This window comes from Rhagoletis pomonella, unplaced genomic scaffold (assembly GCF_013731165.1).
Source record: "Rhagoletis pomonella isolate Grant_MI unplaced genomic scaffold, Rhpom_1.0 Rhpom_scaffold_00004, whole genome shotgun sequence".
Taxonomy (NCBI): Eukaryota; Metazoa; Arthropoda; class Insecta; order Diptera; family Tephritidae; genus Rhagoletis; species Rhagoletis pomonella.
The window spans coordinates 29,338,736-29,357,118 of NW_023458558.1; the positions used below are offsets into that span (position 1 = coordinate 29,338,736).

Here is an 18,383-nt window from a genome sequence, read left to right on the forward strand (position 1 = left end):
TAGTAAAGTTGTTTCAGGTTTATGTTTAACTACTTAACCATATACTATATATTAAAATTACATACATATAAATATGGACAGTAATAAAACCAAGAGAGGTACGTATATAAACATTTGTATGTATATGTAGTTTTAAGAATAAGTATATTTGAGAGCTTTCCTGATATCTTTTAAAACAGCAATGAACTTTAGTTATGCATACGTCAATAATTTATTCACGAAATCAACAGCCCTTGAAACGAAAAATACTTATCGTTTTTATTGCCTAGAATGCAGCAAATAGAAAAATGTTTTATAAATTTCCTCATTAGAAATTTGAACTTTCCTTGAAAGCTGTTTAAGCAACACTTTAAAAAAATGTAAAAAGTCAGTTGTTCGCCATGCTTCTAGTGTGTTAGACGTACGTACATTCCAAGGGCCAAACATCGACTCGGACCACTATCCTGTTGCAGCCAGATACGTACCCGCCTCTGTTCAGCAAAAAATGTGCGCCCAACTATGCAAGGGAAAGCTTAATGTCGAAATGCTTCAATCACAACAGATGACCAATTTATTCGCCCTAGACTCACATACCTGATATCTGGGAGCAAACTTCAACAGACCGACGTACGCGAGCAGTGGAGCCACATTTCCAGCTCATTCCGGCTCTGCAATTCACTTCCGAGTGAATTTGAGTGAAGTTCGCTTTGAATTCAAATGGGCAGAGGTTGAAATTCACTTGGAAGTGAATTTCAGAACCAGCCCGATTAAGTACCGCCGCCGAAGAAATAGTCAGATTTCAGCGAGCCCGAAAGAACAACTGGTACGATGAGGAGCGTCAATAAGCGACAGAGAAAAAACTGCCGCCTATAGGGTAATGATTGGGCGCAACGCGATAGAGGCCGAAATACATGAGCGCCTAGAGCTTGAGATGCTGGCATGATATCAAGAACGTACTTAAATTATGGAAATAAAACTTTTCCATCCTATTGAATGCCAACAGTACTGAAAGTAGTGGTGAAGACGAACCCGAGCCCGCAGTCGATGATGACGGAGTCGACGTTCCACCGCCTGACTATGACGAGGTACGTATAGCAATAATGCGGCTGAAAAACAACAAAGCTGCTGGAGCCTACCAGCTGAGCTATTCAAGTACGGCGGCGAGGAGTTGATAAGGTGTATGCATCAACTCTTGTGCAGAATATGGTCAGATGAACGCATGCCCGACGACTGAAATTTAAATGAGCTCTGACCAATCCACAAGAAAGGCGACCAGGCCATACGCGCCAACTTATCGAGTGTATTGTGTGAAAGACTGAAGCTCACCGTCAATGAACTGATTGAATCTTTTTAGTGTGGCTTTAGTCCTGGCAAATCCACCATAGACCAGGTATTCACAATACCCCAAATCTTGGAAAAGACCCGCGAGAATAGGATCGACACACACCATCTATTTGTCGATTTAAAAGCCGCTTTTGACAGCACGAAAAAAAGTTGTCACTAATACGGCTGTGTAAAATGACGTTGGGCAATACCATCAGCTCCGTCAGAATTGGAAAGGCCATCTCCGAACCGTTCGCCACTAAACGGGGTTTCAGACAGGGCGACACACTTTCACTGTGATTTCATTAACCTGATGTTGGAGAAGATAATAAGAGCCGCGGAACTGAACCGCCCCGGCACACTAATTTGCAAGATCGTACAATTACTGGCGTATGCCAACGGTATCAATATTATCGGTACAAACAAGGGCAAAGCGAATGGGTCTGGTGGTGAACGAGGACAAAACAAAGTATCTGCTGTCATCATCTATAAGTAACTCATCATGCTTGTGCTGGTGTATGGCGCGGAGGCATGGACAATGAAAACATCTGATGAAGCGGCTCTTGAAGTTCTCGATAGAAAGATTCTGCGAAAGATTTACGGGCCTTTTCGCGTTGGCGATGGCGAATACCGCAGACGATTTAACGATGAGCTGTATGAGCTTTACAACGATATAGACAAAGTGCAGCGAATTAAAATTCAGCGGCTCCGCTGGCTTGGTCAGGTTGTTCGAATGGACAGAAACGCTCCTGCTCTGAAAGTATTCAACGCGGGCCGCAATGCTGGTAACAGAGGAAGAGGAAGGCCTCCTCTGCGTTCGAGAGACCAAGGGGAGAAGGACTTGGCTTCACTTGGTATTTCCAATAGGCGCCAGTTGGCACGGAAGAGAAAAGATTGGCGTGCTGTTTTGGACTCGGCCAAAACCGCTATGGCGGTTATAGCGTCAATAAAGAAGACGAAGAAAAACAACAAATTCAGAATACGCGGCTACTTCAAATTTTATTTTTTCAAATACGAGTATATTGACTCCAGCTGCAGTTAGTGATATTATTTTTTGGGAAATGTTCGAAATGTCAGAAAAAACTTTTGCCTATTAGCGGTCTCTCTCTCCGAAGGTAGTGGCGAACCTCCGGGTGTAAATTTGTCATGAAAAACCGTTCATAGAAACCTTTCGTCGTTATAAGGCGGCGTGAAAACGTAGGCATCTCTATTTGTGTGGCAACAGCAAAATGACGACCACAAAATTTATGTTTTGAAAATGAGCTAAATTTAACCTTAAATAGGTTTTTACAAATATGTTGACTCCAGGGCCTGCTATAGGATCTATAAGTTAGGTTAGCTGAAGTTAAGTCTAAACTATCTTCTGTTAGTGTTACCATAGGCCCACTTCAAGTGTGGTCTGCTTCTTTAGTTTTGGAGCCGCTTTGCTCTTTTGAGTAGAAGCCGAAGCTAGGAACTCTATTAATGTTATGTCCATGGTAAGTTATGGATCGTGTCTCTCTGCTCTTAGCTTTCCCCCGCTTTTTGCCGGTGGCAGCTATATATTTCTATCTTCTGGCGGCAGTGAGTTGCTGCACCCACTTCGTTCGAAGCATGAACGCAAAGACCGTCTTGAAACCGACTTAGAGGTACCTGAATTAGTTTTGCATTTATTATAACTGTTGACGTTGGCGGAATTATTAGTCTTAAGGAGTCGAAAGCTTCGTTAAAGCTTTTCATTTCGCTTTGGCTGCGTACTAAGCCGAAGCCGTTTGGACACTTGAAGAATAATAAAGGGGACTAAGCGATCAGCCAGAGCTGAGTCCCATGCTGCGGTAATCCACCGTTACTCCCGGAGGTGGGCATGCAATTATACGAGAGGCGCCGTTAGAATACCTCTGGAAAGCCCCGTGATTGGAAACCATTTAGTGGTCACGGTGGCGCATAACACCCTGGATTAGGCGGGGAGGGAAAATTCCCAGTGTGCGGTGGGAACAGGGTCAGTTCTTAAAGTATGCAATTCTTCATCGCGCACTACGGCCTAGGGTGGGATACGTTTATCTCGGCCCAAGAAAATGCACCATTTTTCCGAAAAATTATTATTTAAACATTCATATTTATTGCAAAACTATTTGACATTGTTATAAAAAAATTTCGATTGGCACAAATTCAGTAATTGATTCATTGGAAATTTATTTTCATGGAGGAACAGTCAATTAAACTGTCAAAATACAAACTGCATGGCGTTGATGTGACAAAAGTAAATGAAAACACAACCACAGACAGACATGCACACTTATATGGATGTGCTAAATGTTGAAAAATAAAGCAACAAAAACAACAGGCAATCATCGGGAAAACAGCACCAATCTGCCGACAATTTGCAAACAACAAGTAAGGCACAAATTTTCTTTTGTGCGGTAACATTTTTCCCGCCTGTCAATTTGCAGTACGTTGCATTCATTATGCATTCAAATTAACAAACAGATATTCATGCATAAATATGTGGATACTGATGAACAATATGCAGATACTTGCATGTATGTATGTCTAAGTAGATCAGCAGAGCTGAAATTGCAATTGATGGGGTTCTTCGTGCCGCTGCACTCATGAGTCGCTCCGCATGGCGATCAGATCTCATTTGTTTTGGCAAAAGAACTCACATCGAGCGGCGTCTCAGTCGCATTACATGGTCAGTTGGTGACCAGCTGATCGGCAACCAGAAAACGAACTGACACACTGAACTGGATAAAAGCACGCGTACAGAGATTGGATGGTCACTGTTAGCCACGTAGTAGCTGCTAGTTTGCTTGCGCTGCACAGTGGCACAGCGCCATACATTTTTTTTTTGAATTAGAAGAAATCAGCTAGAGCCTCAATTTTATAGTCACAAATAAAAAAAGGAAAAATTGGGATGATCAATTTAATTTAAAGCATACCTTCCATATAATCTTAACCTCAAAAATGTTTTGAAAATGCCATAAAAATGGTTTCGATGAACATATCAGTCTGAAATTTTGTCCGTACTTTTGTTATATTTAACGTTATATTCGAAATCCAACAAATGAACGTAATCGATTTGTTTTAAAGCATACCTCCCATATAAACCTAACCTCAAAAACACCGTAAAATGTCTTAAACAGCACAACAATCAATATATGACTCCGAAATTTTGTCCATATATTTTTAATAACGTTATGTGTGAACGTTCAAAAAGTGGACGTAATCGGTTTATGTTAAGGCATACCACCCATACAAACCTAACCAGAACCTCCAGAACGCCTTAAAAAGGCCGTAAAAAGCGTACCGTTAAATATATCATTCGGAAATTTCGCCCATATATTAGTAATTATATTATTAATTTAACATCAACAAAATGGGAATAATCGGATTATTTTAACACATATCACCCATGCAAACTTAACCCCAAAAACGCCTTAAAAATACCATAAATGCCATCAGTACTATATGAGGTTACGCTAAAAGTCGCAAATTTGCGCAATTTTTTTTATTTTCAGAAATCGATAGAAATATTCCGATATTTAATTTTTTTTATAGTAGGAAGGCAAAGGAAGACGGAGGAATCATAGTGTTTGTCTATCAAGTGTCAAAGTAAGCATTTATAAAGTACCATTTTTGTCTGCTTATATCAATTAAAATATTTGGCCGATTGCCATGATTTGTTTTCTATTACTACAAACAATAAAAACAAAAAATGATAAGAAAGACACATTGCTTAAGTGAACAAAAATCTGAATCAGTTTTAATTGAATAAAATTTGTCTGAGTATTGTTGCCTTTTCGTATAAAGTTATAATGCATTTTGTTATTCAAATATCGCTTTGTTAGGCTAAATCATGCAAATATAAAATGGAATATTAAAAAAAATAGTATTTTTTTCCGCCGAAATACCACTGTGCGCTGTAGCAGTTGAATGCTGGATATGCGCTGGCAAAGCAAGAAAAATGGAAAACAAAAATATGTAAATTCAGAAAACTGTGCGCGCAGGGTTGCGTGATTTTGAATTAGTTAAGTCATAAATTTAAAAGTTTTATAAAGTCCTAAAAAATATAAATTGATTATTTGTTTGAACAATCAAATCATGAAATAATTCCTCGATCAAATAAAAAATTCAATTCATTTGTGATTTGAGTCGTCGGGCCAAAAAAAAAAAAACAATTTACTTGTGCTGTGAGTCGTCGTACAGATAAAAAAAAAATATTCGCTATTTGATTCGTCAACCAAATAAGAAATAAAATTTATTTGCGATTTGATTTGCCGAGCAAATCAATTTGATTCGCAGTATTCCAGCCAAAAAAATACTTTTTTTTATGCAAGGCAAGTGCAACTTTCGAGATTTTTCAATGTTAATAAAATCACAAACAAATTTGATTTTTTATTCGTTCGCCAAAATAAATCATAAACAAATTTTGTCTCTTAGTTGTCTAGCGAATCAAATCACAAATATAATTTATTTTTCATTTGGTTGATGAGTCAAATTAGAAATCAAGTAGATTTCTCAATTAAATGTCGATTTAAAAACCAAACTAATTTTAAATCACGCAACCCTGGTAGCAGGTGGACGAACACACGCTGGCGAGCATGCGCAAATAACTAGTCTACCTTCTTGCAATGTTTTTTTTGTTTTTCGTATCGCGTAGTGAGGGAATTTTCATGAAAATTTGTTTGCAAAATATTTCAAATGCTAAATGCTTTGCACTGTATGACATAATAAAAATGCACTGATAAAATGCACAACACAAGCTTTGTTAGTAGATTTACATGTTGCAAGCAACAATATGCCAATGGCAGCGTCAATCGTGGTTGCTTCAGAGTTGTGGCAAATTTTAAAGAAAATAACTACTAAGTATGTATGTTCATATGTTTTTGCCTTGTACTCCATACTTACATACATATGTACATATGTATATGCGTTGTCAGTTAAGCCTGAGATAATTTTTCTAATTTGACAATTTGCCCACGATTTTGCGTTACCTGCTGACAAAACTGTTGAAAGAAAGTGAGTGAACAGTGAAGGCTGTAAAGAAAGTGATTGAAGCGAAGTCACGCGTCCGTTTTTAGAAGCACGAATTTAATTGACGTATTTGTGCGGTGGTAGCGACACTAGTGGCGCCAATCCATACGAGCCGCATCATATGTATGTTAAGTGACGTGACGCACGACAGTCTGCTATGATGTCAAATACATTTCACTTTTTTTTGGCAAATGGAAGCTTGCTTGTTGTTGTTGTCGAAATAAATGCGAGGAAGCTGATTCGCGCGCATAGTTTGCGTGCGTTGTCGAACGCTTCTATGCTTCAGTTTGTTGTAGGTGAAGGCAATGCTGACACAAATTCATTAATGGCAGGCAATATGTCATATTCGCATGAAGGTCGAGCAGACAAAGTGTTTTACATATTCCTTATTACTTTTATTATTTAACACTTTGTTTGTTTTTGAAATTTCAAGTCGCTTGCGCTTTTGTTTACACAACATAACAGCTACTGACTGACCGTTTGGTATGCCATTGCCAACAAAATAAACCTTCTTGGTTCTGGTTATTGGCACTAATAAAGAAAAGGCATTCAAAAAATGTTGTGTGAATGGCGCTGATATGCATGGCTAGATTTATATGAATTCAAGTGAATACATCCATGCAAGGGTATGTATGTGAACGCGTATTTACCCTGCAGTAAATGGGACTAGTTTATAGCTAACTTATAAGTACCCAGCAGTCAACTATGTAGTTGACTTTTATTACTTATTTCTTTCGTTCGTAACTAACTAATTTTGAAGGGCTATGGCCGCAAAAAAGTGAGAACTAGTTTCCTCTGCATTAGATGTCAGCTAACTTGTAGCTTACTGCTTTTGGATAAGCTATCAATGAAAACGATTTGTTAATTTTTTTTTTTAATTTTTACCTAATTGCTTTATTTAACATTACATATTTGTTTACATTTTATTTTTTTGGTGGACGCATATTTGAATTCTATCAGACATAACATCAGAATGATAATATAAAATTTCTATCTTTATTTTATTTCTCTTGAATTCGAGAAAGCATCAGCGAAGTGCAGAAAACTACTCTATTCAAAGTAATCTAAAAGTAAAAAGTTAATTAAAAGTTAGATATTTATCGAGATCACACAAAATACCTTACTATGAGTTGGTTATTTTATGTCAATAATTTTTTTCTGCAGGGATATTTTTGCATTATTTTATATATTATTATTTTTTACGGTAGTAATCTGTGGCATTCGTTTGGCATGCAGTGCAGGCTGCCGATTTAAAATACATATTTGTCAATTGGTCTGCTGACATAGAATTGCTCATGAGAACATGTGGAAGTTGCACTACCAGTGGCAGAACTACCTTTTTGGCTAAAGCTTTCAAAGGTAAGGAAAATAGGAAGAATATGGAAATCAAAACGAAATGATTAATACCTATCCTGTAAAGGAAAAACATCCCAGAATGAAGTTTTTAATGGATGCGTGTTGCGGAAATGCGTAAGCTAGATACATACTTTGTATGTATGTATTTCAATTGAAAACAACTAAAGTAGTATAAGTTCGACCGAAACCGAATTATGTATGTATATCCGGCGCAAGTATTAAATATCGTTTTTTCACCTTTCTGTGACTACACGAAAAAAACAATGGGACTCTTTCCCGATTTCGAACAGTACTGTATGTATCAGACTTATTGAGACAATTGGATAAAGTTTTGTTGCAAATCGATAAAGCATCAACCGATATACTCTTCTGTAGTCATAAGTGAGACATGCCACGTCCATTTACCAAATATCTATGGTAATTTTATTAGAAATCTTATTGAGTTTTGCACCACAATTTGTTTGTTAGGAAAACAGAAAAAGCAACAAAGTCTAAGGCCCTTACGATCTTCGCTAGTTATCGAAGCCGTGTCGAAAATTTCGTTGAGTATCGAATTTTCTGTCGAACCTAATTTTTCTTCCGAAGCCATAGCGAAGTGTTAGAAAATTGTAAATAATGTAGGTTTTTGCGTTTGTTTTTTTTTACATTTTTGGCAACTAGACACTAATTTTAAACAATTTTGAATAATTTTATGAACAAGTTCGAAAGGCTGATTTCCCAGAAAATCCCAATAATCAGTTGGCACGAGATCTGAGAACAAAATCGTAGAGCTGGTGATAGTTATAAAATATTTTTGGCTCGAGATCATTAACATCATCGGTAGCAAGAACCGCGAAGTCTGTTCTGATTTTTCTAAGTTGTATAAGGAAGCAAGGCGATTGGGTCTGATTGGGTAAAACAAACGTTGAGAGTATCCACGTGACTGTTGACAGTAACAAGTTTGAAAAAGTAGACTTCGTTTATTTGGGAACAAGCAATAACACCGATCAAAATGTCAGCCTTGAAATTCAACGGAGAATCATTGTTGCCAACAAGTGATACTTAGTACTAGTTAGGCAATTAATGAGTAAAGTCTTCTCTCGACGTAGGAAAAACACACTCTATAAGTCACTCACCATGCCTGTTCTGGTGTGTGGCGTAGAAGCATGGACAATGACAACAGCCGATGGGGCGGCTCTTTGAGCATTCGAGCAAATGATTTTGCGGAAGATTTACGGGCCTTAGCGTGTTGGCGACGGCGAGTACCGCAGACAAATGATTAGTTGTATGAGCTTTACAAAGACATAGAAATAGTGCTGGCTTGGCCATGTCGTTCGAATGGACTCCTACGCCCCGGTTCTGAAAGTATTCAACTAGGAAACCGCTGGTGGTAACAGAGCAAAAGGAAAGCCTCCTCTGCATTGGAAAGACCAGGTGGAGAATAGTTTGACTTCACTTGGAATTTCAAATTGGCGTCCGTTGGTTCAGAAGAGAAAGGACTGGTGCTGTTTGGGGCTCGGCAAAAATCACATAGGCGGTTACAGCGTCAATAAAGAGGAAGAGCATTTTTTACTGTCTTTGGCAAATTACACCCTGTTAGCCATAACAAACAAATTTATATTTGAAATAACATTGTGATCGTGATTGTAACTATGCTTAAAGTTTCGAGTCTCTATATTGTCGGGAATATATTTTAAAATCGATTGGAAGTTTCCGCGGGATGAGCAGTTAAATAAAACTTAAAAACAAAACAACCAATTTTGAAACCATAGGAACTCTCGTCTTTTGCAGAAAAATAACTTACGAATTGTGCTTTTGGCTTCAAAATCGGTCCAGTAGGATCGCCAAACGTACAGGGAAAAATTCACGTTAGAGTCTAAATTATATACATATGAGCCATTCTTTTTTAAGTCGGATGGATTTCGTAAAAAAAATTATGTCATGTCTCCAATTCGCTTCAATTTTTTTTTTGTGGGTTCTATACATGAAATAAGTGTTCGAGGAATTTTTTTCTTCTTTTTTTATTCGGAGTTGTGATCTGTCGAAGTTTGCATTTTTTCGTGATTCTGACTAATCATGTACTTCTTAAAATCGTTATATATCGGGTTCTGCTGACCGTAGAGACTTCATCTTAACGTTTTTTTAAAGCTAAGAAATGGGCTTAACATAATTGTCCTGAAGCTAACTTAGCTATTAACAGTTGAACTTTTTGAAGTTGCTTTGCATAGTGAAGACCAATAAATTAGGGATTTAAAATTATACCATCGTAATCCTCGTTTAATTCTCTATAAAAAACGTGGTTCAAAAAAATGGGGGGGTTTCAAGAACTATTTTTAAAACATTTTTCTTTACGACGAGATGGTTTATTTTGTGAGAATCGACAATTTTTTGTAATTTTTTTTTCGAAAACTTATATTAAGATATATTTGGTAAGATGTTAAACGTCGGGCTTTTGCAAAAAGTAAAATATAATAGATATAATATTTTTATGGCAAGATTTTTCTTGATTGATTCCCGCTCCAAAAAACATCAAAAAAAGTAACAGTCCAGCGCCTTCGTCTTGGTCTGCAGGCTGTATCGGAGAACACCCGCTAAATTTAAACGTAGAATACGTGGTATGGTTAAGAGCATATCCAAGTCAAAAACGAAAGCACAAACTAAGAAAAAAATATCGATAACAAAAGCGATAATAGTATCGATAGCAAAATCGATAACAAAATCGATAAATATATCGATAACAAAATCGTTAACTAAATCGATTACAAAATCGTTAAAATATCGATTACAAAATCTATCGAAAAATCGATTACAAAATCGATTCCAAAGTCGATAACAAAGTTGATAACAAAATCTATCAAAAAATCCATTACAAAATTGGTAATAAATTCGATAACAAACTCGATAAAACTATCGATAACAAAAGCGATAACAATATCTATAGAAAAATCGATAAAAATATTAAAGACAAAAGCGATAAAAATATCGATAACAAAACCGATAAATAATCGATAATAAAATCAATAACAAAATCGATAACAAAGTGATAACAAAATCGATTACAAAATCGATAACAAAATCGATAAAAATATCGATCATTATATCGATAAGTTCCGAAAATATCGATACCAAAATCAATAACAACATCGATACAAATTTCGATAACAAAATCGATGAAAATATCGATAACAAAACCGATAAAAATATCGATGACAAAATCGATTAAAATATCGGCAACAAAATCTATAAAAATATCGATAACAAAATCGATAGCAAAATCGATAACAAAATCGATAGCAAAATCGATAACAAACCGATAGCAAAATCGATAACAAAATCGATAAAAATATCGATAACAAAACCAAACAGATCCACATTAACTGCAATTTTCATATGTACGTATATATGTATTTACATATGTACATACGCTGCGATTAGGTTATATATAGCGCGCGATCTGTTTATCAAAAGCAGCATTACATACGCATACATACTTTTTGTCTCCTTCTCTCACTTCCAATGCATGCACATGTTTGCAAAATGATGACGAAAAATCATTTATGCCCATATATTTGAATAAAATAAACATATACAGCAGATATCAACCAATACTTTCCATATACCAAACGAAAGGAAAACTCTTGAATTTTTGACTAAAGCAAACAGAAATCATTCGAGCGGTTTTGGAGCATTTTGATAATGAAAAAAATTTGCAAATTTTTTCAAAAATTTTTTGCCTTAAAATGCTCAATATATGTTGAATTTATATAAAATTTGTACACGATAATATTTCCGCTGCTCCAGGAACCTACATCCCGAAAATGAAAGTTATATTTGCCAACCATAAGTTGCTGGAGCACTTTAAAGCTCAAAATTTACCCCAAAATAAGGCAATGTTTACCGTTATTTTTACGACAGAAACCGAATTGATTCCTTACAAAAGTGAATCTGTTGATGGGTTTGGAATTTTACATTTGAAACGCCATACTTTTCTTTGAATTTGCTTCATTAGTTCTCGTGAAATAAGCGTTTTAGTGAAGCTCTAAAAATTACAACTATAACATTTCAGCATAGCCTCCTTATCGTAAGGTAAGACGTATTCTACGTCAAAAAAATGTTTTCCCCTCTCGGCAGGTAATGGCAAATCTTGGAAAAAGCACTTAGAAATGATCTGAGCGGCCAGTGATGTATTTTTTTCGTGAGCTGAACTGAAAATCAATATCTAACAAATTGACCACTATTAACCTTGTCAATGCTTCAAATTACTTTTAGATTCCTTATGCACCTGTTTAAATTCAATTTTGTTATTTGTCAGGTTTTTATAAGTATGCTAAGTAGCAGAGCGCTTTGGCTAAGTAAACAAATATTTTGTAGCATAAAGCATTTTAAAGACAGAGTGTCAAACAAAAGAAATCCAATCACAATCAAAACTGACTGGGCGTAGTGTCGAGTGTGTCAATTGTTCATTGGCTGATTAGTGATTTTTTATTTTAAAGTTTTTTTTGTTTACTGCAACTTTAAAGCAGCCATTGACAGTTGTTACTTATTTAAAACTTGTGTCTAAAAAATTAATGCGTTTTTTGCTTGGCTGGCATTTTAGCATTTCATTGCGCTTGCTATTGACTATTTTCGTTTTTTTTCGGCCAATTGTGTAACTTTTGCGGCACAAGAATGCTAAAATGTGCTTATCACGGCTCTTTCATCAGCATACAAATTGCAAGCACTGTTCGTTTAATTTTTTGTGACTGCGCGTGCACATACTGACCTAATGACTGACACAGCGTAGGCAACAGGTAGGTAAACTAAGACACAATTAACACAAAACAAAAAAAAAAAATTATTTTGCAACTATTGGCTGCAGAAAGTTTTTAAATGTGCAAGTGATTTGCATGCGAGCACATGTGTGTGCAATTCAAATGTGTTCAGCAGCTCAACCCGGTAATTGGAGTACTGCTGTGGGTGGCTATGAATTCAAGTACATATGTACTTATCTATGCGACTAGGCAATTGCGCTAGTCGCTGGTTGAATGCCGGAATGACCACTGTAAGGAGATTAATTTGTGCTGTACATTTGACCATTCGTTTGATCGTCCTTATATATATGTATGTATGTGATACGCCATTGGACGCAAAATGGCGCTAAAAGGATTCCTGGAATAGCCCCAAACCTGGCCCAAACCCATTATGGGGAGGCTGTAAACATCACAGTAGTCGCACACACTGATTCGCTAGCAGCGATTATAATTTAAAGCAACACAAGTTCATCTTTTTTTTATGCTTTTACTCTGAGAGCCAACAATTGCCACCACCCAATTTCCAGCTTACTCATGCCATAGTTTTGTGGTTTCATTTCAGCCTGTTGGCATCGTTATCAAATACTTCACTTTTTATGTAAATGAAATTAGCCAATTACAATAACACAACGCAAAAATGCAGTTAACCAGAAAACTTCAAATTTACATTACTTGCTCGTGCATACTAGGGTGGTCCAAAAAAAAGCATGTGGGGGGAAAAAGCCGGAATTTTTATGCTCACATCGCCTAGGCTTGTTCCATACCGAAAAAATGTACCCCTATTTTTTATTTTGAAAAAAAAAAATATTTAAAGGTCGGTCAAAGTGCTCAAAGTTTTCCATGTATTTTATATTGTAAAAATATCACTTTTCGTAGAAATCGTATCTCTATTATATTATATTATTATATTATCATATAGTAACTATATTTCATAGATCCACCAAATCCAGAAATGCTAAAAAATTAAATGGGGGATAATAAAAAATATTTAGTATTAAAAAATGGTTGAATAAACAATGGATATTGTTACTGGACGTCTCCTGAAGAGAAAAAGAGTTTTTCCCATCGAAAAATATTTATTCTATTCTAAAGTTCTATACGTTTTCTTCGAAAAGTTATGTTTTCCCCCATATAAAATACATGGAAAACTTTGAGCGCTTCGCGTGACCTCTAAATATTTTTTGACTTGAAAATAAAATAATGGGGGCATATTTCTCTACAGAACAATCCTAGGGGGTGAGAGCATTAAAGTTCCGACTTTACTTATTTTGAACCATCCTAGTGCACACATATATACGTATGTATGTATATGCAAGCGTAAGTAGAGTAGTTATCTATCAGCCTTAGCAACGAAAGACTTAAGCTACGAACTCGCTGAATTTTTTATATGCGTTTCTGATTGTACTTACCAGAGGGCAGCTAAAACGAAACAGCTGCTTGCTGTTTATTTTTTTATCAGCTTGTTTTAATAAAATGACAGTTCAGAGTTGAAGCTAGGTTTTGACTACACTTTATCGTTTTTATTAGCATTTTAAATGGTAGCTGTATGTTGTGGGTGTTGTTGATGTTTTAAAGTGCCAATAAATATTGGCAAAACATGTGGTTTTTTTGTTGGTAAGCGAATGCTTACATGCATATCTAAGTAGTCACATAAATTACTTAGATGATTGTGTTCTTTTAATATGACAACCTTCTGTTCATGTTAGGCAAATAATAAATCAATATTGAATTTTATGATTAGGTGCGGTTGGTGGATTTTGTTTTTTCCAGATGTTTTGTCTTAAGCGCTAAGCTAAGTATAAAATTTAAGTTTGAATTGGTAGTTAAACGATTTTATGATAACTTATTTTGCTTAAGCTTAAAACGGTTGTTTAAGTGAGCGAAGTATTTATATTTATGATTATCATGGGCTCTGTGGGCACTCTGAAGTAATCTTTTTTGTTTGAATGTATACAGTATGCAGTTTGAAAACTTGTATTTTAGTTCAAAATGAAGGAAGTAGCCCACACTTTATAAGTCACTCATCATGCCTGTGCTGGTATATGGCGCAGAAGCACGGACAACGACAACATTCTATGAAGCGGCTCTTGGAGTATTAGAGAGAAACATTTTGCAGAAGATTTACGGGCCTTTACGCGTTGGCGATGGCGACTATGACCTGTATGAGCTTTACAACGACATGGATATAGTGCAGCGAATTAAAATTCAGCGGCTCCGCTGGCTTGGTCATATCGTTCGAATGTACAGCTCTGAGAGTATTCATCTCGGAAACCGCTGGTGGTAGCAGAGGAAGAGGGACGCCCCCACTGCAATGGAGAACCCAAGTGGAGAAGGATTTGGCTTCACTTGGAATTTCCAATTGGCGTCAGTTGGCACAGAATAGAAACGACTGGCGTGCTTTGTTGAACTCGGCCAAAATGGCTTAGACGGTTACAGCGCCAAATAAGAAGAATAAGAAGGTAGTAACTTAAATATCAAGTCCCTAGGATGGTGCCAAAGCAAAGAATTCGATTTTGAAGGAAAAGAAATTTCCCTAAAAATTAAAAAAAAATAAATTTGGATAGGGGTATTTTGTGCGGGCACCCAGCTTATCTTTATCTGAGTACGTTAATCGTATATTGGGATCTAATTTTTCCTTTTGTTTCTTTTTTCGGTAAATAATTGACTCAATATTTAAAAAAAAAAGTCGCGCTATTTTTTTCAATCGCGCAAATCTTCGAATTACTTCGCGAATTTCGGCGTTAACTCCGCAAAACGTAAACTAAAATCCTTTTCAGAGTCTGATCCTTGCCTTCCGATGTCAATAATCAATCGTTATCTTCTAATCAACACTTGAAAGATAAGAAACTTATATATGCACTCAGAAATAATGCGTTTATGTTTATGCACCAGTAAAAAATAATTCCGATTTCGTTTCTACCGAAGAACGCAACCTTCTCTTTGCCCTCTACATACAAACACTAAGAAGAGCCCGATGAGAAGGCAACATTTTTTGTAAAAACGAAATCGCCATAACATTTTTGGTTGCACTTTGTTAATGAAAGGCTTTATAAAATAGATTTATTCTTTTAAGTTGATCAATGTAAAAGGCCCTTAACTCGGCATAACCGATTTTTTCCTAAATTTCTTTAATGCGCCGTAAGCTCGAAAGAATGAATGCGTTTATAGTTATGCACCGCAGTGTATGCAAATTTCAATTTGATTAGGAAGTGCCACGCCCCCCTTTTTCCAATACCTATCACGTTTCACCATAAATACGATATTGATAACATATGTAGCTGTGTCAAATTTCAGGACATTACCATAAATGGTTCCAGGATAAAGCGATATGAGAATTTCAGTTTGTGGGGAGGTGCCACGCCTCGTTTTCCATTATTCGCCATCTTTCACCGCATGTAGGGTATTTACAATTTATGCACCCTTGCCAAGTTTCAGTTACCCAGCGTAATTGGTTTTATAGATATATCGGCTTTCATTTTTAGTCTGTATGTCTGATGTCATGCCCCCTACATAACGGAGAGGAAGTTATATCCCTTAAATCGGTGTATGGTTCCCTCAAAAAAGTTCGTTCAAAATTTTATTGTGGCGTATTTATAAGCATATATGTATGTAGATGTAGATTTCTCTTTTATATTCCTCCTTGGCTGAGAAGAATTTTTATTTTACATCGATAAGGGTTTCCCACTGAGAGCAACTAACAACGCATTGCATCGATTAACCTTCGCCTGCTACTTTATTTCTCCTTCGATAAGTGTTATTATGCGAGCATTTGAATTGGTTAATAATTATATTCGAGCGAGATGTCACGAAAATCGAATGTACGATGGATTCATCAATGGCGCCGAATACATTCAGAAATGCTATCAAGTTTGAAAATATTGATAGTCTCTAATTCAATGATTTTAACCAGGCATCAATAAAGATTTATTCATACTCAGTGCTGCATTCACGTTGCATTAAATCGATAAGCGAAAATTCTTTGACGCGATTATACTATATATTTCAAAGGTTATACCACAAATTATGTATCAAATTGGCAATTAATTCATGATAATTAAATTGTTTATAATTGATAGAGAAAGTCGCGTAATCCCTTCATTATACGTCAATACTAACTAATCGGCTAATTACTTAAGAATATTAGAAGTAAAAGTTAAGCCATGTCAAATATAATTTTTTAATATAAATATGTATTTAATAATCAGTAATAACTCGCGTCGCAGAACCTGTTTTCTTTTATGCCCTTTGCTTTGCCGTCTCTATACAGGCATACATTTTTAATTGGCATCTGTGCTTATGTGTTCCTGGTTGTACAGAGTTAATTGTCATAGATGACAGCTCGCTATGTTTTATTTTTAATACCAAAAGCTGGGCTAATAGAGTGTTTGCTAATTATTGATTGCTTTTACAACAACAACAACAACAACAAGAAAATAATGTAGTTTATAATTGCCTTGTTGCTAAGAGCAACAATCTGCTATGAGTGTTACGCCCACTCTGACCACCGACAATCAAACATCTGTGCCGTAAATGTTGCTAGCGACAGGTGCAGCAGCAGAAAATAAAGCAAATTAAAAATGTTATAGAGAAAATTTATATTCATTCACCTAGCTTAACAGATATTTAAGTGCAACAGATGCTAGAATTGCAAGTGCAATAATATTATCATAAAACTACTATATGTACATACACACATACGCTGGTATTTATATTTACATATATATGTAAGTGCACATCAAACGGGTATGCAGTTAATTCCGCTTGTGCTGTAATTAACGTTACCAGTTTGTTAACTCATACGAGTACCTACACGTTTCTAACATTACTAAGTAAATGCATGAAATAATTATTGGCTTATCCGTGTTGCATGACTGCACTTCTGCTTTTATATGTAAATTAATTATGCATTTTGTATTGGGTCACTAGCATTTATTGACACTTAAAATTAAGTTGTTTGCTTAATTAATTGCCATGCTTAAAGTTCGCAGAATGAATAATAAAAAAGTGACGTTATTGCTTTTGTTTTTACTATCTTTCTTTTCAGACTCCGCGGAGGTGTACTACAGCACCGCCTATCGAGTACCGGCCACCTCATACACAGCGTTCAACTACTTCAGCAATCCATATTCGCATCAATTTAGTTTGTTTTGAATGCATAAACGGAACCAGTCATAGTTATATGTAGTTATACGCTAAGAGTTGTAGTTAAAAAATATTATTTAAAAATATAAAATGAATAAAAAATTTATAACGCCAGAGAAGATGACGTTTTATTAAAATTTTTATAATTACCTAAAAAGTTGTATAATTCGAGAACAGTTTAATAAATCAATGACTTTTTGAATAAGCACATTTTTTTCGTGCATTTTATTTTGCAAAATTCGTTTTACACATAAACACTTAGTCAAAAGACTTTCCGCTTCAAAAAATAGGGTTTCTCAAGGCCTCTTAACTGCGAGGAGTTTCTACAGGTTTGAGATAAGGAAAAAGTCGGAAGTGGGGTACTCGAGAGAATATGTTGTATTGATTTTTAGTTAGTAATCCAATTAGTTGATGATTATATAAAATGCACAACCTACCAGTTCCAAGAACGTGTCTACTTTTTAACAGAAAGTATTACAGTGCTGCCACGTGAACTGTATCTATCTCAAAAATTTCACCAAATCACGGGTTTTTGAAACAAGTTTGACATTGAAAAGTATTTAAATTCCCTATGGTAGCATACAAATATTTTGTTAAATGCATATATTTGTGCAAGTTATTGACAGTTATATTTTATGACAAAATGTATGACAAAATTAAAAAATTACAGCCCTATTCGCGCGTTGTCACAGTCGTCAATTGTCACAGTTCAATTGTCATTATCGTGTCATCAACTGTTGCCATAGGTATGCACAGTCAATAATGACAAGCGAAAAGCTCGTTTTATTTGCCAATTGCGGC

General features: G+C 35.8%; 1 protein-coding gene across 1 annotated transcript in view; it reads left to right on the forward strand.

Annotated features, from left to right (window-relative positions):
• The window catches only part of LOC118737419, a 66,723-nt gene extending 49,022 nt beyond the window's left edge, over positions 1 to 17,701 (forward strand). Inside the window, exon 4 of the mRNA XM_036467893.1 lies at positions 17,485 to 17,701. Coding sequence (XP_036323786.1) covers positions 17,485 to 17,591 — 107 coding nt within the window. The 3' untranslated portion in view covers positions 17,592 to 17,701. The remainder of the gene's footprint in view (positions 1 to 17,484) is intronic.
• The last annotated feature ends 682 nt before the right edge of the window (positions 17,702 to 18,383 follow it).